This window comes from Pan troglodytes, chromosome 19, assembly GCF_028858775.2.
Source record: "Pan troglodytes isolate AG18354 chromosome 19, NHGRI_mPanTro3-v2.0_pri, whole genome shotgun sequence".
Taxonomy (NCBI): Eukaryota; Metazoa; Chordata; class Mammalia; order Primates; family Hominidae; genus Pan; species Pan troglodytes.
The window spans coordinates 87,834,452-87,855,823 of NC_072417.2; the positions used below are offsets into that span (position 1 = coordinate 87,834,452).

The window sequence follows — 21,372 nt, forward strand, 5'->3', positions numbered from 1 at the left end:
GTCCTGTCTTCACAGCTCCTCCAGGATGCCTCACCTGCCACAGCCTTCCTCCCAGGGCCAAAGGCAGACCCTGACTCTGGGAGGAGGAGGGGCTCGGTTCCAGGGGCTGGTGGCCAACAGTTAACCCTCTCACTACTAGTGGCTGCAACCAAGATCAAGCTCCCTTCCAGAGTGCTGGCCTCCAGCACTCACCTAGACACACTCCCAGCCTGCTGTCCTGAACCTGGATCCAGCCCATAAAAACCCATAGGGTAGAGAGCGTGAAATTGTATGGACAGGGCCACCCACTCTTGGGGTACTCTCCTACCAAGAATGGAGGTGTATCTCCCCCTACCTATTCAGCTGCCTTCACCCCTAAAACTAACCCAAAAAAAGTCCAGTTCTCATGGCCCCAACCCAAACAGTGGGGTCTTCAGAGACTAAAGAGGCAGCCTGGCTTCCTGGGAACCAGCAAGGAGCTATGGGGGAGGGCACTGGCAGAGACAGCCAGCACCGCCCCTCGCAGCTTCCTCTCTGTCACGTGGAATTAGCCTCTGGCCTGCCTCCACCCAACTTGTCAGGACAGCCAGGGCTTGGCCTTTACATCTTCAGCCGTTAGAAAAGGGTCTGACAGAATCAATAGTGCTCACTGTTTGTGGAACGGATAGAAGAAGGAATGCCTGCTTGCTCCACAGTCATTGTAGGGGGGATAAGTGTAATTGCAGATGTGAAAACATTGAAAATGGTAAGCAAAAGCCATCTTTTCAGATGGGCCAGAGGCAAAGATGTGTGATAGAAAAAGGAAGTGGGCTAGAAGCCCCAGAGGGAGGAGAGGATGAGACCGCAGGCAGATTCTCCCACCACAGGAGTCCTGGCACCAGCGAGGCCAAGCTGTGCCTGACCCTGGCAGCCACCTGCCCCAGGATTCCAGAGCCCAGGCAGTTCCGAGCCTCGTGTGTCAGCCACGGAGAGAACGCGGCCAGCCAGGGTTTAGCAAGCCTACAAGCTCCACACCTTTCTCTGCCTCTGCCTCTGCCACCATGGCACTGTCAGGCTCCCCAGGGCGTCCCTGGTAGGGCAGGACAGGACAGCCACTACCCCTGGCACAAGCCTCCCTTTTCAAGGAGACTGAGGGATGAACGCCATCCATCATCACCAGAGCCCCCGTGCTGAGCACACGTGTTACATCCAGTGCCAGGATGGGTGGGAGCTGGCCCTGAATACCAAGTGGCTTCTGCTGCCCAGAGCCCCCTCTCAGCCTCACCTCCTTCCCACATCCCTCCCAGACACTCCCAAGGCTCCGCCTCCCCAAGAGGGACCTGCCTACCTGCTTTAGGCAAACACCCCACCTGGGATACTCTCTTGATGCCCTGTTGTCTATGGCCTGTGCTGTGCCCCTTCCAGAATGCAGAATGAAGCAGCCAGGATGAGTGTGTTGTAAAAGGTTGGTTTAATGTCCCAGTGCTCTGATGAGAAGAAACTCTAGCCAGGTAGAGCAAGGATCGGGATGGCCCTGCCTCAACCACAAGTTCCAGCCTCCATGCCCACAGCAGCCATGACCAGTAACTGGCTAGCCCCAGGGCAAGGAGAGCCTCAGGAGTCTGACCCCCACAGCACACCCTCCTGGCAGAACTCTGCGTGATAAGAGGACAGCAAAAGCCCAGCCCTCACCATGATTTGAGGCTACTGAGGTCACTGATGACCATGGAAGACATCATCTGTCACTGGGGTCCCATGGCCAGGATTTCATGGTAGAAGCCAGAAAAGCCCAATCCTGCCTGCCGCTTAACCCTGACAGTGGCAGGCAGAGAATCCAGCTGGCTCGGAGCCTGAGTGGCTGGTAACTCACACTTCTGACTCCAGACTGGAGATCCGTCTCCAGGTGCAGGGTCCCGGGAAGCCTTGCGTCCCACAGGCTACCCTGCTGATCTCGTCCAGTCCCCCACTGTCTCTGTAGCCTGTGCCCAGCCCCAGAGTCCTGCCCCTGTGCCCCAGAGGCCCCCAGGCCCCGGAGAGCCAGGAGCCGTGGCTGGCACAGGGTGGAAGGTGAGGACAGACAGCCCCCCAGCAAAATGGCAGGTGGGCGTGCAGGCAGACGTGCTGTCTGTGCTGCCAGGCGGGGGCCCCTGCCTGCTCGCTCTCCTGGCAGGCCTCCCGGTAGATCGGCAAGCACATCGACTGCGCCTGCGCCAAGCGCCTGCAGGCTGAGTGGCCGTCGGGGCGGGCGCAGGCGGGGCCGGTGCACCCAGCGGGCAGCGAGCTGGGCCGAGCGAAGGCCTCGGCCACGGAGCTGGGCAGGGAAGCGTGACGCGGGCGCGAGCCCCGGGCCCAGGCCGCGTGCAGCAGGGCCTCCCGCCGGGCCAGCTGCTCCGGACCGAGCAGCGGCAGGTCCTCCAGCTCCGGGGGCTCCGGGAAGAGCGGGAGGAAGGGGCGGCCGGATCGGTCGGCTCGAGGAAAGGAGCTGTAGTGACAGCGCGCGGGCGACAGGGGCCGCTCTGGGAGCGCGCGCCGCTCGGAGGCCGAGAGGTGCCTCCCGCAGTGCCCGGTCCGCACCGGCCACCGCGCCTCCCAGGCTGGGCGGCGCGACACTCGGGAGACGTCGGACAGGGGCGGTCCCGGCGTCGGGGGGCGGCCCGGGGGCTGCGGAGCCCTGCGCACAAGCGCCGCGCGACCCCCGTCTGGCGGTCCCCAGCCCGTGGGGCTCGGCTCTGGGGGCGGGTCGGGGGTGGGCAGGCATGGGCTGGGGCCAGACCGCGGGGTCGGGCAGGGGGGCGGTGGGGGCGCACGGCGGCCGCCACCCCAATTCTCGATGGTGCGAGTGGCGCGGTCCAGGGAGCTGCTTACGCCCGCCGTGGTCACCATGTCGCGGGCTGCCCGCAGCATCTTGAGCACGCTGGCCTGGGCCGAGCTGGCCGTGAGGTCCGGGCTGGCCTGCCGCGGTGGGCTGGCGAGGCTCTGCACCCCGCTGAAGCAGCTGTAGATGCCCTGGGCAGTAGGGAGACGACAGGCCGTAAGCAGCGCCCTCCGCTCAGGGACCCGCCACGATTGTCCCTGCCTGGTCCCAAGGCATCATCAGTCTTCTCTAAGTCTCAGGAAGTAGCTAACTGTGAAGCATCTCCCATGCGCCAGGCACTGTACTTTGCAGATGAATGAGTGGTCTGAGCGCCCAGGTTGACTCATTCTCCTAATCACTCTAGCTAGCACCTGGCACATGAAGGTTCCAACCTGGGCACACCTGTGGGGGGGACTCTGACCCTCTTCAACCCTGCCACCCTGGTGAGCCATGCCACTTCTCAGGACGTTGGCTTTTTTTTTTTTTTTTTTTTTTTAGAAACAGGATCTCACTCTGCTGCCCAGGCTGGAGTGCAGTGGTGCCATCTCGGCTCACTGCAACCTCTGCCTTCTTGGCTCAAGCGATCCTCCCAATTCAGCCTCCTGAGTAGCTGGGACTGCAGGCGCGCACCACCACGCCCAGCTAATTCTTTTATTTTCTGTAGAGATGGGGTTTCGCCATGTTGCCCAGGCTGGTCTCGAACTTCTGGACTCAAGGGATCCACTGGCCTAAGCCTCTCAAAGTGTTGAGATTACAGGTGTGAGCCATGAGCCAGGCCAGAACCTTGGTTTTACCTCTGGAAATGGGCCATGGCCAGCCCGGACTTATCTGGGTAGGTGCCCTTAAAACTTTGGCCTGTGTGAGGAGGGGTGGGCACCCACCCTGCTGAAAGCCAGCAGGAAGTCCAGCTGGGTTGAGTTGGGCACCGAGTGGCGCAGCTTCCAGTAGACCAGGTGCTCCCAGGCGAAGACCAGCAGGGCCAGCCCCATGGCCACCAGCAGCATGTAGAAGACGCCTGCCATGTTGTCGATGTCCAGCTTGCTGCTCATCACCTCGTTCTTCTCATTCTGGCAGATCCCTGAGAGCCACACTGTCTCCAGTTTCTGTGTCTCTCCTGGAGTTGGGGGGTGTACACATCTGGCTCAGGAAACCCCCCTATAAGCAACCCCCTCACAAAGCTCACCACAAGCCTGGAGTAAGAAGGGATCTGGGGCAGGGTGCCACCCACTTCTTCCTCAAGCAGACCACATGGGGATCCAGCCTAGCTGGAGCAGGATGGTGGGGCGGGGAGTGGAGGGTCAGTGAGCAAGGAAATAGGAAAGCAGGGTGGAGGCTGGAGTGGGCAATGCTGGCCTTTGGGTCCTCCCCCTGTGCACCCCCAGTAAAGGCTTGTGATTGGGTAAATGTTAGCATTCATTCATTCACTCCTCTTCATATACTTATTAACCATCTACATGCCACTCATGGAGCTGGGCACACAGAGACAAAAGGCCTAGGCTCCTAAGAGACACACATTGTGATTGCTATTATTATTATTATTATTATTATTATTATTATATTGAGACAGTCGTGCTCTGTCACCCAGGCTGGAGTGCAGTGGTGTGATCATGGCTCACTGCAGCCTGGATCTCCTAGGTTCAAGCGATCCTTCCACCTCAGCCCCCTGAGTAGCTGGGACTACAGGCACACCACACCTGGCTAATTTTTGTATCTTTTGTAGAGATAGGGTATCCCCATGTTGTCCAAGCTGATCCCGATCTCCTAGACTTAAGCAATCCTCACACCTTGGCCTCCCAAAGTGCTGGGATTACAGGTATGAGCCACCTCACCTGGCCACTCTCATTATTATATGGTTTGAGAAATCAGATTTTTTTTTTTTTTTGAGACAGGGTCTCACTCTGTCACCCAGGCTGGAGTGCAGTGGCACAATCATGGCTCACTGCAGCCTCAAACTCCTGGACTCAAGGGATCCTCCTGCCTCAGCCTCCCAAGTAGCTGGGATTATAGGTGTGTGCCACCATGCCTGGCTAATTTTTTAAAAACTTTATTTATAGAGACAGGATCTTGCTGTGTTGCCCAGGCCGGTCTCAAACTCTTGACTTCAAGTGATCCTCCCACCTCAGCCTCCCAAAGTGCTGGGGTTATAGCCATGAGCCACCACACCCAGTCTAGACCATGTCTTATCTAACAAGAATGGAACTCCTCTAAACACAAAGCTCTCTCTGGGTTTGGGGGCAGTCTGGGCTGGACCACTCACACATGTGGGACTGGGCAGATCCGTAATCTCAAGATGGCCATGGAGATACTATACTGAGCAAAGGAGGTGCTCATCTGGGAGAGATCTTGGGCGGGGTCTTAGGGAAGAAGAAAGGAGTTCAGCCACTCCACCCATCCCCACCCCCACCATGAGGCCTGAGCCCCTTCCTGTCTTCCTGCCCTTCAGGGACTCTCTAGCCCAGTTCCTGCTCCCGCCCTGCACACCTATCCCTTCCTAAAGTCTCTCTCCAGTTGCTCCTAGTACCTGCCCACCTCAGCTGCCCCAACCTCTCACCCCCCAGAGACCTCTCCCTGCTCACAAGCCTTGGGAACTTGAGTGGTGGTGGAAATGCTGACAACCTTGGGCTCCACAGCCCACCCTGGGCATCCCAGCAGTGGCAGTACCCACCGTCCCCCAGGAACTGCAAGAGCGCCAGGTCTATGGCCCGCTTCCAGTGGGAGTCCTTCTGCATGGCGATGCCGTAACCAGTGGTAGCAAAGACCTTGCCAGACCCAATGGTGACCAGCTTGCAGCCCTCGTCCTTGCCTGCCATGTAGTTGAGGACAGCAGCATCATAGATGAAGGCATCCAGCTTCCTGGGGACAGGCTGAGCCTCAGAGCTAGGGACCATATGGGAGGGGAGGGGACACCGAAACTGGGGCGTGACAGGGGTCTAAACCACATGAGCCTGCTGGGCACCCCCGGGAGGGACCAATGGGCAGAGACTTGTCTGGTTCTCTTGGGTCCTGGATGGGGTGAGGACCCCTCCCACCCTCCTCCGCAGAGTGGCCAGGGGACTGTCTGTTCCCAGAAGACACACCACCCTTTCTGCCCACCCTCTCCGTGCTCCTAAGACTCAGAGAAGGTCCCAACCACCACCTCAGGCTGAGGCTGAACTTTGATCGGCACCACAGCTGTGTTCTGAGACACATGGTGGCCTTCCATTTTTGCCTCAAGCTCCACTCTGCCCCAAGACCTCCCTCCACCCCCCAAGAGTCCTGCAGGACAGCCCAGTCCCACTGTCCCCACATTGAGAGCTAAGGCTGGTCACTGGGGAGACACACGGATGGAGACAGCGGGTGCAGGGCTGGGGACCCACCCCATCTTGAGGCTGGTGAGCGCATCCTCCACCGAGCGCTGGTTGAACTTGACCATGTGGGTGTGCATGTCACGGTAGTTACTGCGGATGTTCCGCTCCGTGCTGCCGTTGGGCACCGTGCCGAAGCGGAAAGGTGGGTACTGATCTTGAGGCCGCTGAAACTGCAGGCGGAGGGCAGCAGCCAGTCACAACCCTTCCTCCAGCCTTCCAGGCACCAAAGCCCCAAACCCACCCCAGAGCCCAGCCCCAGTGTGGACTTGCATAGTCAGAGCAGAAGGTCTTAAAGGCTGTCCAGGCCACTCCTGTGTTTTCCAAATGGAGACTCTGAGGCCCAAGACAGGGAGAGACTTACCCAAGGCCTCTCAGCCGGTGGCCCTGAGCCATCTCTTGCCCCAGCCCCCAACCCCTTCTCAGCAGGCCCTGAAGCTTCTTCCTGCCCCAGCCTCCAGGTCAAATTCCCCAGACTCTGACTGTCCAGGGTCTGCCCACTCACGGCCTGTCCCCACCCTCAGTGTCCCCCCACCAGCCATGGCCCCACAACCTTCTTGTCACTGAGGCCCGACACAGTGTCGATGTATTGCTCTTGGATCATGAAGGCGGCCAGGTTGGCCGTGTAGCTGGCGAGGAAGATGACAGCAAAGAAGGCCCAGACCAGAACCATGATCTTGCTGGTGGTGCCCCGCGGGTTCTCGATGGGCACCGAGTTGTTGAAGACCAGCGCCCAGAGCAGCCACACGGACTTGCCGATAGTGAAAGATGGGCCCCCGGACTCTGGGGGCAAGAGGTGGGGGGATGCTGGAGCTCCTCCTGCCCACCATGAAAGGGCTCAGGGCTCAGCCCACCCGACTGCACAGCTCCGGTCTCAGCCTGGCCTTGGGGGGGACGCGTCCTGGCCATTCCCTCGCCAGGTGAAGTGAGCTCACGTGTGTGTGTGTTTTGTGTGTGTGTGTGTCATCTGACTGGCCCCCAGCATGTGCCAACCAAAGGCAAGGGACCTCCCAGAGGTATTCTCTGAAGGACCCGTTGCCCCTGAGCCCAGCCCTCAGGGTGCCCAGGCCCACCCCTCCTGCCAGGCCCAGGCAAGGCTTACTCTTGCCTCTGGTGAGATTCTGGTTGTAGCTGACGGGGCTGAAGTACTCGAACATGAAGACGGTGATGGCCACCACAGTGAGGCACATGACAAACATCATCACCCACACCGCAGGGCTATATGGCTCTGGGGACAGAGGGAGGCAGCTCAGAGGCCTCGGCATGTTCCCTGCCCCCGGCCCAGAAGCACTGGGTGGAGACAGGTAGGTCCACGTGATCAAAGTAGGGGCCCACCAGCTCTGCGGACCCAGCCAAGGGGGCCCCTGACTCAGAGCAGCAGAGCCCCAGGAAAGGCCCCCAAAAGAGGTCAGGCTCTCCAGCATCCTTGGTCTCCCCCCACCCCCCACTTCCCTGGGACAGGTAAAAGTCACCCACCCCAAGAAACGTTCCTTTGACTTCACAACCCCTGCCTGGCCCCACGTGGATGATCTGGTGGTTCCGCCTGGAATCAGAGCCCCTAAGGCCAAGTCTTACTCCTCATCCTACCAACATGGAAACCCACGCCCAGGGAACTGGAGACATCCACCCCAGGCCTCAGACAAGACTGTTTCTGTCTCCTAGAGTAAGAAATCACTACTGCTGGCTGGGCTTGGTGGCTCTCGCCTGTAATCCCAACACTTTGGGAGGACGAGATGGGCGGATCACCTGAGATCAGGAGTTCGAGACCAGCCTGGCCAACATGGCGAAACCCTGTCTCTACTAAAAATACAAAAATTAGCCAGGCATGGTGACACATGCCTGTAGTCCCAGCTACTCAGGAGGCTGAGGCAAGAGAATCACTTGAACCCAGGAGGCGGCAGTTGCAGTGAGCTGAGAGTGCACCACTGCACTCCAGCTTGGACGACAGAGCAAGACTCATTCTCAAAAAAAAGGAAAGAAAAGAAATCACTACTATTGGCCAGGTGCAGTAGCTCACACCTGTAATCCCAGCATTTTGGGCGGCTGAGGCAGGTGGACTGCTTGAGTCCAGGAGTTTGGAGACCAGCCTGGGCAACATAGTGAAAACCTGTCTCTACACAAAATACAAAAATTAGCCAGGTGTGGCGGCATGCACCTGTGGTCCCAGCTACTCAGGAGGCTGAGGTGGGAGGACCACTTGAGCCCAGGAGTTTCCAGGCTGTAGTGAGCCAAGATGGCACCACTGCAGTCCAGCCTGGGTGACAGAGGAAGACCCTGTCTCAAAAAACAAAAAGAAAGAAGAAAGGAAGAGTGGGAAGGAGAGAGGGAGGGAGGGAAATCAATCCTGCCATGAGCACTTGCTATGCTATGAAGTGGTTTTTTTTTCCTCTCTTCCGTGGCTGAGGAGCCTGCTCAGAGAGGTTCTGTGACTTGCCCAAGGCCACACAGCAGGACAGGGCAGAGCCGGGGTTTCCACTCCTGTCTGGCCAGCCTCAGCTCTTCCCCTGCCCCTCGCCTGTCCTCACAGCTCTCTGCCACCTCACACTTCATGTCCCATGTGGCCTCTGACAGGGAACTTTGGGAAGGCAAAGACTACGCTGTAGTCCCAGCACCCAGCATGGGACCTGGCTGCCCAACCAATGCCAGACTCCTCACCCAGGAAGCAACACACCTCTTCGCACACTACACTCGCTCCTCAACTCCCCATGGGCCTCCCCCACTCATTCCACAGTCCTGGGCCATGGCCCATCCTGAGGCGAGCCTGCCTGCTGGATTTTTCTGCCGCTCACAGTGGCACCACGACCCATCCCACACCCCCAACCCCACCCTCACCTGGCAGCCATACCTAGAACCGAACACTGACTTCACTTCTCCTGTCTCCTTTCCACTTACCTCCAGCCAACCTCCAAGACCCAAGGCTGCTGTGCTTGGCCTCTGAGAGCCCACCCAACTCCCCATCTCCACCCAAGCTGTACACACCCTCCTCGTGGGCCCCTCTGCCCCCAGAGCCGTCTCTGCCCACCCTGGGCCTCACCCAAGAAGGCCGAGGGGGAGACGGTGCCATTGCTGCGAGCCACCATCACACTGATGCCCGTCTCCACAAAGGGCACAGAGAAGTCTACGATCTCGGAGCGTTCCTCATTGATGGTGAGGGAGCCGATGGCCATGTCTGCCCGCTTGTAGTACACCTGGGGGCCGGACGCCACGGAGGTTTGAAAAAGGGGCTCCCGTGGGGTGGACACGCTGCACAGGCACCTCCGGACACCCCTTCTAGCACCCACCAGCTAAGTCAATCATTCCCTCTGGGGCCCTCAGAGCTCAGCTTTCAGTACTGACCACCCCAGGAGCCATCATTGGCGACAGCCCATGCCCCCCTCTAGAGGGCATCTGAGAGCCACATGGGGCCTGGGCAGCAGGTGGGCAAGCAGGGCAGGTGAGGAGGGAGTGGGGTGGGGCCTACCTCCCCAATCATGCCGTTCCATACGCCGCGCACCCGCTTGCCATGCTTGCCGTTGGTCACCAGGTACAGGTCGTAGGAGAATTTGACCACCCTGGCCAGCTTCTTGAGGATGTCGATGCAGAATCCCTTACAGCAGAGCTTGGTGTAGGGAGCCACGTCCCCGCTGCTGCAGCCATGCCGCCATGAGACCACCGGGAGTCAGAGTATGTCGTGGCCCAGCCCCGCCCCAGCCACTCCTCCAGCCTGGCACGTGGACCCCTGCCCCACACCCAAGCATGAGACATACACGACACCTGACCATCACACGGCAGCACCCAGCTCACACTAGCCTCCCAGGGCCCTCCGCAGACCTGAAGGTGTGGTTGCTCTGCCTGCGGCAGGGCACGGTGTTGGGGACACAGCCTCCTGTGCCAGGGTCAGGGCTCTCCACGATGACAAAGGGCCGCTCTTCCAGCGTGGCCACCGTCAGGTGCCGACTGTCCACCACAGGCTGCAGAGAGGCACTGTAGCGAGGCCACACGGGGTACTTCATGTATAGGACGCCATGCTCCCAGCGCCCCACCTGTGGAGGGTGACAGCCTCAGCCTGGGGCCTCCAGCCCTACAGCCCCCACCCTCTAGGTGGAGCCTGCCAGGGCCAAGAATCTCCCTCTCTCACCTAGGGATGCTGGGGCAGGTCAGAGTAGGGCTGCTCCCGACAGCCTCCCCCAGCCTCGGGTCCCTGTGTTCATACAGCTCCACACTGACCCACAGCATCTTCCTAAAGCCCAGACCTGACCCTGTCTCGCTCACTGTACTGGTCCCCCCTGACTTTGACAGAACGTCCTTAGCTGAGCACTCAAGGCCCTTCATGCTCCAAACTCTTCTGCCCCTCTGTCTCTTCCAGGCTAGCACCTCTTCCTGGTGGGCTCCTACTCAAACCTCCACAGCCCAGCTCAAATATCCCATCTTCTGTGACCTCTTTCCCAGTTTCCTCCTTTGAAGGCAGAACTAATTCCTGTTCCTCATCTCCAATCCCACAATCTTTTGCACACGTTTACTCAAGCACTGGTCTCTGCATATTGTTTACAAGCCTGTCTGGCCAGCATGGTCATGGGTTACTCCTGCAGGGGCAGGACCAGGAGATAGGAGTGCTTGAAATGTTCTATAGTAGAGGGAAGCCGGGGTGTTATGGGAGCCCAGAGCAGGGCACCTCACCCACCCCGGGGCACCTGGAGGCTTCCCAGTGGAGATGTTTGTTTCAGCTGAGACCTGGAAGATGAGGGGTTGGATAAGGGACAGAGGGACTCTCTGCTCAGCTGTGGGCACAAGAGGAGGCGGGGACAAAATAGGAGGACACTGAGGGCCCCTGGGCTCACCCCCTTCTCACCATCTCCCAGAGGCGGTGCCGGTTGAGGGCGATCACCACCATGGTGGGCTGGACCAGGTACCCACCAGGGCTGAAGGAGAAGTCTCGGCCCTCCCAGGTGACATTCAGTAGGTGCCTGCCAGAGGGGAGAGATGCCTGCAGCCCTGCCAAGGACCAGGCACCCCCTGCCTCTGCCTCACCGCCACCACCAACAGCAGGTGGCATTGATTGTGTTTATTGTTCAAAGTGCTTCCCTATATTGGCCCCACGATCCTTGCCACACCCTGACACCTGCTGTTTGTTCAGATGAGGACACTAAGGCCCAGACAGGTGGGGTAATGTGGCCCCAGGCACGCAGCTAGTGGGAGGTGTGGCTGGCCAGCCCAAGCTCACTGCCACCCAGCTCCCCCGAAGCGCTCCCCACCTCCCTACCCCTGTGCCCCGGGCAGGTGCCCACCTGTAGAAGGCCTCCCGGGCAGGGCTGACGGGCCCAGGGTGAACACGGCAGTCCCCGGCCGGGGCTGGCAGGGTTCCATGCTGGCGCCAGTAGCTGTGGGCGCCCAGGGCCAGAATGGCCACGCCGTCGCGGACCTTCTGGCGCAGGCTGAGGCGCCAGCTCTCGGTGACGACGCTGATGAGGCCCACGGGGAAGGTGGCGGGGGGCGCATCGGTGCTGCCCAGCGCCAGGTTGGGCACCAGCCACACGTGGCCGGGCCCCACCAGGCCGGCCTGCGCCGCCTCGGCGAAGAGCACCTCGGCCTCCTCGCGCGAGCAGTAGGCCACAAACACGGGCGCGTCGAGCTGGCGCAGCAGGCGCTGGGTGCGCGCGCGCGGCCCTCCCGGGCCCAGCTCCAGCGTGACCACGTCCAGCAGCCGCCAACTCACGTGGCTGGCGTCGGCGACGGCGCGCACGCCCTCCAGGAAGAGCGCGTGGCCCGGGTGCAGGCTGGTGATGACGGCGAAGGCGCTCCAGTCGTACTCTTCCAGCACCTTGAACAGCACCTGCAGCTGCTGCTCCAGGGACACGCCCAGCTGCAGGAAGGCGGAGCCCGGCTCCTGGGGGCGGGGCGGGGCCTGAGCCGGGGCGGGGAGGGCCGAGCCCCTCCTCGCGCCCCTTCCCCGACCTCGGCCCCTCCATCAGCTCCCAGGCGCCCTTGAGCCGGCGGATGCTCCGCATTCCGGGAGCCCTCTGGCCTGCGCCTCCCTCCCGCCCCAATGTGGTTCCCCGCTGCCTATTAGCATGGTCATGCCCGGCCCCCAGCCCACCACGCTGGCCCGCAGACCCGCAGCATCAGCACCACTGGGGAGTTTGTCAGAAATGCAGATTCTCAGGTCGCACCCCACACCGACTGGATCGGAGTCGCTGGGTATGGCGCCTGGCATCTGTATTCTCACAAGCTCTTCAGCCGATCCTTGAGCCCGCTAGACTGAGAAGCGCTGCCCCAGACCAACTGAATCTGAATTCCAGAGGTGCAAAGCCAGGCGTCTGTATTTCCTAAGAGCACGATGAGGGTTGAGAGCCAATGTCCTGAGATCTTATGCCGGGGCCCCAAGAGGACAGGGAAACGCCACCCTGGTTGAAGCCCTGAGGGTGGGAAAGCTCCTCCTCTCCACCCCTCTGCCACCACAAAAACCCAAGGCACTGCCGGCTGGCACTGGGGCCAGGGCAGTCCCCTCGAAACTGGTCTCACTGCTGCCACTGTCCCAATCTTTTAAAAAAGCAAATAAGGGAAAATTCAGAGGCCAAGCAACGCAGTTTCTTCAATAAACAAATTGCAAGGAAAAAAGAGAGACAGACAGAGGAGGGGCCCAGAGGTTGAGAGAAACTCAGAAGCCACACCAACCAACCGGCACGTGTGGACCTGATTTGGCTCTTGATTCGAGCAAACAGGCTGCACAATAAACACTTATGACAGTTATGAAACAATGGGGAAATTTGAACACTGCCTGGATATTTGAAGGAGTTTTTATTATTTTTTAGACGTGATAATGTATGGTGGTTTTACTTTCTTAAGCCCTTATCTGCCAGGGATACATACTGAAATATTTATGGATGGAATGAGAGGATGCCTGGGCTTTGATTCAAATTAACACAGAAGAAGGGGAAGGGGGTGCTGGTGAGGCTGGGGTGGATGGCCAGGGCGAATGGGGGATATATGAGTCTTCCTTATACTTTTTAATGTATACTCAAAATTCTTCATATAAAAATTAATGAAACAAAGGCAAATCAGATCAGTCTCTTCCCTCAACTCTCCTCCGCTCTTCCCTGAGTGGCTAGATCAACAGGGGCAGGGCCAGGAAGCTCACAGGGCTAAGGCAGGCACAGACCACGGCCACTGTCACAGCCGGCTTGCGCTGCCCTGTCTGCTCACTTGCTTAGGGAAAAGCCCAAATGTCTTCCCAGGTGGCCAGGCCCCCGCCTCCTTCTCCAGGCTTTTCCCTCTATTCCTCCAAAGCTCTGAGCTCCTTCCTCGCCTTGGGACCTTCATCCCACCTGCTTCTCTGCCTGGGCCTCTCCCCCTCCCCACCGGCTCGCCCTTAGGCCCTCAGCCTAGACATCATTTCTCCAGAGACTTTCCCTGGCCAACACCCTATGCATGAGCCATGAGTGAGCTCCCTCACAGCATCCTGTGTCTTTCCTTCAGAACGCTTGTCCTACTTGTAACTGCTGATGAATGTGTGTTTGGAACGTTCTCCCCTGAGCCCTGCAAGGGCAGGGCCGTTTCTGCCTCCCCCAGGGCTCCCAGGGTTCCCTGGTGCTCACCCTACAGGTCAACTACCACTGCCCAGAGGGCATGGCACCACCTCCATGCCCGGCTGGCCCTCTGGGTCTTCACCCTGACCTAGGAAGCTGAGGGAAGCAGAGAGGAGGAGGGCTGGGACCTGAGCCCCACAGCCAGAGGTGGGCCTGCACCCTGCCCACCCCTCATCCAGACACAATGTGAGGGCAGCCCAGAATATCTCTCCTCTAGAACATGGGATGTCATTCCCATAACCATCTCCCCATCACCCACATCATGCCCTCAGCCCCCACCTCCCTGCCCGTCCCGTCTAATCCCAGCTTCCCAGAACCAAAGCACCCCCGACCTTAGCCTGGTTCCAGGCCTGAGGCACGAGGGGACATGAGTTTGGACATGCACCTTGGGGGTGAGGACCACAGCAGAGCCTCCGCTGATGCTGAGGATGGGCACATGGGTCTGGGAGGAGATGAAGTCAAGGATCTGGGCCACCGCCTCAGTGCCCACGTTGTCCTCAAAGACAATGCCGCGGACGCGGGCAGCACCCAGGAGGCCGCAGATCTGGGTGAGGAGGCTGCTGGGGTTGGTGTTGTTGACCCCAACTGTGAGCGGCTGGATCTCCAGGGGTAGGTCCAGGAAGCTCTGGGGGGTGAGGCGGGCACGGAACTGGGCCTGGGGCGGCCCTGAGCTGCTAAACACCACGGCCACCGTCATGCCCTGCTCGCCCTGCCCCAGACCCAGCCCTGCCCAGGCACCGAAGAGCGAGGTGAGCAACAGGGCCGGCCCCAGGGCCCCACCCATGTCCACCGGAGGGTCCTGCGGAGAGACCAGAACAAGCACAGGGAGAGAGACAGAGGTTTGGAGAGAGGCAGATGGACAGACAGGAGGGACAGAGGGACACACATACGGAAGACGAAAGAGAAGAGGGGAAAACCTCCCTCCCCGAAGAGGCGGAGAGAGAGGGAGACAGACAGACACGGACAAAGAGAAAGAGACAGAGGTTAGTTGAGCATCCCAAGGGCATCCCAGAAGAGCAAGGGCCGGGGAAGAACAGGAGCCATGACCGGGACCCAGCCCTCCAGTCTACTGATGCCTTCCAAAACCCAGCCAGTGGGTTCTGCCCTAGGAAGCCATACTGAAAATGCTAGTCTGGGGTTCAAGTGCATGGATTTGAGTCAGACAGATCTGAGTTCGTGTCCCAGTTCTGCCACTAACTGGCTGTGTGATCTTAGGGAAGTCACTTAGCCTCTCTGAGCCATGTTTTCTTGCCTGAAATAATCACAGCAGTGTGAGGACTTAGATGAGCTAACAGGCTATTTGCTGGGATTAGTGACCTTATCCCGCAGGTGACAGGCCCCCAGCCAGGTGAAGGAAGACAGCTCTTGCATCACCCCCAACCCCCACCCCCACCGGCCAGTCCTCCCCATAGTCTAAACCGGATCTTCCATCTGTCTCTCACCAGGGCCTGTGCTACTGGTCAGCTTGCCCTGCTTGCCATGGGGCCAGCCCCAAGGGCCCTCCTCTGCATGGCTCTGCCTGGCACAGAGCCCCCTCCTCCTGGGCACTGGACGTCACTACAGCCCTTCCTTCTGTGGCCTCAGCTAGTAGCAGCTCTTCCGCAGCAGGGTGCAACAGCACTGACTTGTTCAGAGCTCAGGGGTACCCGAAAACCCAAGCTGGTGAGCTGGGGTTTGGTCTTGTTACACATGAGCTGGTGAGCTGGCCTCTCGGGCCATCACTGGCGTGCAGGATCTTTTGAACCCAACCCAGGGGCCTGACCCATATCCTTGCTAAATGGCATTATTTTGGATTGGGACCAAGAGCCACAGCAGTGAGGGTAACACAAAGCCTGAATGGAGTGGTGCCCACGGATGTCACTCTCCCTCCCAGCTGGCCATCGGCCACGGCACTGCCATCTCTCCCATCTTCATCACATCCCCAGCAAAACTTCTGAGCAGGGAAGAGCTAAAGGGTGGACAGGGTGAGCCTGCCACTCCAGCCCTCCCGCCTCCCCCAGGATCTGCACATCTCTGCTACAGAAATGCTCACGAAAATCAAGCAGTTGCCGGAAGTCACGCCTCCGAAAGGCAGATGCCCTTCAGGGATGGGGCCCGAGACAACTGCTGGGCAGGCTCCAGCTTTCTCACAGGGCCTTCCTTTTGCCTGCCACCAAATTTCTCTCTCTCTCTTTTTTTTTTTTTTTTTTGAGACAGAGTCTTGCTCTGTCACCCAGACTGGAGTGCAGTGGTGCGATCTCGGCTCACTGCAAGCTCCACCTCCCGGGTTCATGCCATTCTCCTGCCTCGGCCTCCCAAGTAGCTGGGACTACAGGCGCCCGCCACCATGCCCGGCTAATTTTTTGTATTTTTTAGTACAGATAGGGTTTCACCGTGTTAGCCAGGATGGTCTCGATCTCCTGACCTCATGATCTGCCCACCTCGGCCTCCCAAAGTGCTGGGATTACAGGCGTGAGCCACCACGCCCAGCCATCTCTCTCTCTTTTTTTAATCCAAAGCCTAATGTCTTACAGACATATGGGCCTTCTTGTATCTCTAGTTCTCTCTAAGGAATCCAGAGAGCGGGGAAGTGCAAGAGGCTACCAGGAACATTCAGGAAAGTTCCTCTTCTCCCCAGGGTGGCACTGAAAGGATCCCTCCGGGGAACCCACTAGACCGACTTTAGTGTAGAAACATCAATTGGCCCGTGTGTGCTGAGCCCCTTCCCTGCAGCAGGCACTGGATGGTGGAATGTCCCTATGGGTGAGACATGGTCCCTGCCCTCCAGGAACTTAGAGTCAAATCTGCAGAATGAGCATGCTGCTGTTAGCACCTCCAACCTCCTTTTTTCTAAATATATTTCTCTTTCCAACCTTGTCTCCCTACTTCCCTCAAACTCCCCAGCCTCCCCCTCAAGACCTTCTCTTAGCTAAGCTCATTCACAGGAAGGTATAAGGGACTGATCATAGCTGAAAGGTTCTCATTCCCAAGAGAGATGTAGTTTAACCACAGTCAGAGCCTTAAGCTAAAGTGCCAGGTGGTAGAATTTCAGGCCAAGAAGACAAGAGTTTTGGCAAGGAAGGGAATATTGCTCTCATGGTGGCGCCCTTGAAATCTTCCCATGTGTATGGTTCCCTAGTATAGTGACACAGAAGTGACAGAACTGACAGCCCACAGACATGTTTGAGTCTGGCAAGGGATCGATCCTAGCCATGCCATGCCATGCCTCAGCTGCCACCACCAATCGGGGATGTCAGACCACAAAGAACACTGACATGCTTGTCGCTCCCCTTGCACGGCCTCTGTCTGCTCACCTCTGCCCACACCTCCAGGTCCTAGAGGTTCCTTGCCCTCTGGGGAGCCCCAAACCTCCTACCACCCCTGCCTCCCAGTAATGAGCTCTAGATCTGTGCTGTCCAGTATAGGAGCCGCCAGTCATACATGACTATTGGGTACCAGAAACATCTCTCACCCAAACGGAGTTTGCTATCAGTGTAAAATTTCATGCCACACTGCACATTGAAGACAACAGGGAAAAAGAATGTAAAAAATCTCATAAACACTTGTATCTTGATTACATGTTGAAATAATAACATTTGGGGTATGTTTAGTCAAAGAAAATATACTATTAAAATTAATGTCACCTGTTTCTATTGGTTTTAATGTGGTTACTAGAAAATTTTAAATTGCACTTGTGGCTCCCATTTTATTTCTTTGGACAGTGTGACCCTGGATGAAGGGCCCAGGCTCTCCCTCAACTGCAAAGGGGCAGAATAAGCAGTCTGCCATTAGCATCTCCAACCTCCTTTTTCTAAATGTATTTCTCTTTCCAACTCCCTACTCCCCTCAAGCTTCCACCCTCCCCAGTCAAGACCTTTTCTTAGCCAAGGACCTAGAGCTCATTCACATGAAGGAATAAGGGTCTGGTAATAGCTGAAAGTGTTCTCATTCCCACTCTCTCCAATAGGAAGGCATCCTCATGGGCTGGGGACACCAGAGACTCTCTCCAAAGGGAAGGTGTCCTCCTGGGTTGGGGGTCGGGGGGTGGGGGAGTTGAGGCAGGCTGTGCCGCTAATCAAGGGGCCTAAAATGGGGGGGGGATCCCAGAATACCTCCAGAGCCAGGGGCCAAAACTAGGTAAGTCCCTGGGCTCCAAATAGCAAGGGGCAGACTCAAGGAGCTTCCGAAGTCTGTCTTATCACCCCGTCTAACCCAGCCACCCTACAGAGGTAGGAGGGACAAACTCCGCTTTCCCCCGCCACAATCTCCTCCCTTGCCTCCCCCTCCCCACCTCCCACCTACCCACCCCCGCCAGCCCCACTGCACTGCTGAAGCCTTCCTCCAGCCACTGCTCCCTCCTCACACAGGACAGCTACACCCTGGTGCCCACAAATGAAGTCCAGACAGCTTAGTCCCATAGACAGAGCCCTCTGCACCCTGACCGCAACCAACCGTCCTCCCATCCCTGGAACCCACAGCTCTGCCAGTCTGCTGGCCAAACAGCCCCATTCTGCCCTCATCTCCAGGCCTCGTTCCAGCATCCCCCAGGCTGGAATGTCCTCATCCCAACAGAAGTCTACTCTCCTTCAGGGCCCAGCTGAAATCCGTCTCCCACAGGCACCTGCCTTGATGCCTCAGGCTCCAGGCGCAGGGTCTGCAGCCAGGCTGGGGCACCTGCCCTTCTTCCCCCTGCCCTGGCTTCCCCTCCTGGGTGGGGAGCTCTGTGCAGTGGTCCCCTCCACCCCTCCATTCTGCCCTGCGGCAGGTGTGTGTGCACTCATGAACACCCTGCCCCACACTGGACTGCGGGCTCCTTGAAGGCAGACACATTGTCTCAGAGACCTCTGCCCACCCACCCACTCAGGGTCTCACCCCTTCCACAAACAGCCCTTAAACTAATGTTTGACAAACACAGAGATCCCCAAAGAGCCCCAGAGAGGATGGCAGTGGTCAGTCCTGCAGGACACAGCAGCATCTGGAAGGGTCTGAGCACCTTCCCAGGCTGGGGGCCTTCTCCTTCCCGGGTCCTCACAGCTCAGCCAGACCCCCTGGCACGGACCTGCACACACATGCACACTCCCGCACTCACACCCGCTCACATCTGAGATAACGATGGCTCTCCCTCTCCCAGGCTAGGAAACTCTGTCGCAGGAGTCCTCCCCACCCACCAGCAGAACCCCCGGACCCCCTGCCCTTCCGGTGAGCCGCCCCTCCTTTGCCGTCGGGTTTCCCTCCCTCCCTTTTGCCCAGCCAAAACCCGAACCCAGGCGCCAGGGGAGAGGACCGCCGTTCTAGCTTGCCCCACTGCTGGGGGCACGGAGTTCTTGCTCCTCCAAGGCTACGGCCCCGTCTCCGCGGACCCCGCCCGGACTCCCCCTGGCCACCGGGACGCCCCGCCCCCTCCCCTCCGCAGCAATCTCTTACACTCGGGCTGTGAAGTTCGGGGTATTTTTAGGCCGGCGATAAATAATTCATAGGGAACGTGGCATCAGGCTCCCCCTGCGGGAGGAGGGGGCGCGAGCAGCGAGAGCCACCGTCACCCGCGGCTCAAGGACACTCGCGATGCGGCGGCGGCGGCGGCGGCGGCTCCGGGCGGGGACCCGCGCCACGCCTCCTGGCGGCCAAGCTGAGCACCACGCACCCGGCGCCCCCCGCCCCACGCTGCCCCCCGCCGGCGTCCGCGGCTCCGGGGCCCCCACCCCCACTCCCCCAAGCTGGGTCGTGACCCCGAGTCCCGCAGTGGGGGGACCAAGCCAGCCTGGCAGGCGGCCCCAGTATCAGCCCAGGCCCGCCCGGGGGCCCTGGGCGAATCCAGGTGTCCCGGACCTGCCTACCTGCCCCTGGCACGCTCTTATTCTTCGGGAGTTTAGAAACAGGCTCAAAGTCACTAGCACCGCCAAGACCTGGACGGGCTCTGAAATACAGCCAGCGGAATGGTACCCTCCCCAAATAAGTGTCTTTCCTCGATTTTCCTGTGGCCCGGGGTCAGGGACTGAACTAAGATAACGCCACCATCCGAGGGCTGGGGGACCGAGCCAGAAGTCCCCTTGGACGACCAGGGCTGGGAAACCGAGTGGACGAATGGGGTGGGCATCAGGGCCTGGCGGGAATTCCCGTCTTGCTCACCCAGCAGCTCCTTGCAGGGTCGCGGGACGCACCTGGGGGTTCAGGTTGCCGGCTGCCTTTGCTCCGCGTGTCCCCGCCCTGCCCGCGTAGGCAGGAAACAGGTGGCTCGGGGCTTCCCCTCCCCGCCGTCGGGGATCCTGGGCGAAGCCCCCAGAGACCGGCGCAGGCGGCTGGTGCGCAGCCAGGGCCCAGCGCCAGGTCTTGCTCGCCCAGTGCCCTCTCTTCCTACCCTTCCCTTTGCGCTCTGGAAGCCCGGGAGCCGGGCACGGGCCAGCATCTGCAAGATGCCACTACTCTGGAAGCCCACTCCGATTCTCCCAGGTCGCAGGAAGGAGAGAGCTAGGCTGGGGCAGAGGAGATGGGGCAGAGCTGGAAGGGGAAGAAGCGGGACTCGCGGCGGGGGGCGGGGTCTGGGCGCCGAGGCGAGTGCGCAGCAGGTGCCCAGCAGACCTGGGGAAACTGGGGCACTGGGCTGGGGAGCCGCACAGCCCCCTTTCACCTTCTCGACTCCTTTCCAACCCCTCGCTCTGGTGGATCCCAGCCCCGGCCCCCACTCCCGGCCCTGTTCCCCACTCTCCGCCCCGGCGGCTTCCAGCAGCAACAGTTTGGGTCCGCGGCAGCCCAGACTCCCCTGGTCCCGCGGTGCTGCCGCGCCAAGCGAAGGAGGAGGAGGGCTCGGCGACCCTGGGGACGAACGTCTTGGACGCTTCGCCCGCGTCCTTCTCTCGCGTCCGCCGCGCGCCTGTCTGCTCTGCCTCTTCTTCGCCTTCTCTCCGGCCGCCCGGGTCAAAACCCAAGGCCAGGTTCTTGAGGGTCCGGGTCCTCCAGCCGCCCCCTCCTTGAGCCCCGAGAGTCCTGCGTGGGTCCAACCCCCCGGGTGTCCCGCCTCTGTCTCCGCCGTCCTTGCTCGCGCGCCGCGGGAACCCAACCCCAAGTTGGCGGCGAAGTTGGCGCCCCTCGCCCGCCGCTCGCCACTTACCGAGGGGAAGGGGCGCTGCGCCCGCGACGAGAGCCCGCGCCGGCCGCCTCCCTCGCGGTGTCTGTCCCAGAGCCTCGGCCCCGGAGCGCTAGCGCGCTCAGTCTCAGCTCCGCGGGCGCCGGAGGCCGGGCGCGGCGGGGCGGGGGCGGGTGGCGCGGCCTGGTCCGCTGGCCCCGACCCTCCCCCGCGCCCCGCGACCCTCCCGAGGCTCGCACGGCGCCCGGCTCCGTCCCGGGCTGGACTGCGCACCGCGCCTCCTGCTCCCAGAGCTCGCAGCCGACTGTGCGGGAGCTCTCACCGCCGCCCGCGAGGGCCCGCCCCGCCGGGGCCCGCCACCTCCGCCCCGGCCCGGCCCGGCCCGCTGCCCCTCGAGGCCCCTCCCGCCGCAGGCCCGGGCCCTTCTACCCTCTCCGGAACCGCGTCCCCAGACCTGACACTCGGGGCAAGTGCGCCTCGGAGGAAACACCAGCCTGCCCGGAGCCTGGGTTTGAGCCCGCAGCTCACAAGTGTGTGACCTTGGGCCAATTTCGAGTACCCCTCAGTTTATACAGCGAGGCAGCATCTTGAGGG

At 60.0% G+C, this 21,372-nt stretch overlaps 1 protein-coding gene across 5 annotated transcripts; it reads right to left on the reverse strand.

Annotated features, from left to right (window-relative positions):
* Positions 1–1,412: 1,412 nt before the first annotated feature.
* On the reverse strand, positions 1,413–20,952 carry GRIN2C (glutamate ionotropic receptor NMDA type subunit 2C). Of its 5 annotated transcripts, none has more exons than XM_016932881.4 (13): positions 19,122–19,263; positions 14,104–14,517; positions 11,421–12,019; positions 10,985–11,099; positions 9,967–10,178; positions 9,617–9,782; positions 9,191–9,344; positions 7,259–7,384; positions 6,710–6,939; positions 6,169–6,329; positions 5,478–5,665; positions 3,694–3,926; positions 1,413–2,964 (listed from the first exon to the last, which is right to left on the reverse strand). In XM_016932881.4, exons 2-13 carry the CDS (start codon positions 14,500–14,502, stop codon positions 1,825–1,827), a joined length of 3,723 nt encoding a protein of 1,240 aa, XP_016788370.2. In that variant the 5' UTR covers positions 14,503–14,517; positions 19,122–19,263; the 3' UTR covers positions 1,413–1,824. The 5 variants fall into 5 exon arrangements, with proteins under 5 accessions (XP_016788370.2, XP_016788368.2, XP_016788369.2 ...); XM_016932879.4 differs by lacking the exon at positions 19,122–19,263 and adding an exon at positions 20,803–20,952 and having other exon boundaries at positions 1,693–2,964; positions 5,478–5,689; XM_016932880.4 differs by lacking the exon at positions 19,122–19,263 and adding an exon at positions 19,824–20,034 and having other exon boundaries at positions 1,693–2,964; positions 5,478–5,689.
* Between the last annotated feature and the right edge of the window lie 420 nt (positions 20,953–21,372).

Coding starts and splice junctions, on each gene's coding strand:
- GRIN2C (XM_016932879.4), bottom strand. CDS start 14,502: ATGGGTGGGGCCCTGGGGCCGGCCCTGTTGCTCACCTCGCTCTTCGGT. Junction 9,783..9,966: donor CAGAGCAACCACACCTTCAG/GTCTGCGGAGGG, acceptor GCATGGCTGCAG/CAGCGGGGACGTGGCTCCCT. Junction 9,345..9,616: donor GGAACGGCATGATTGGGGAG/GTAGGCCCCACC, acceptor TCCGGCCCCCAG/GTGTACTACAAGCGGGCAGA.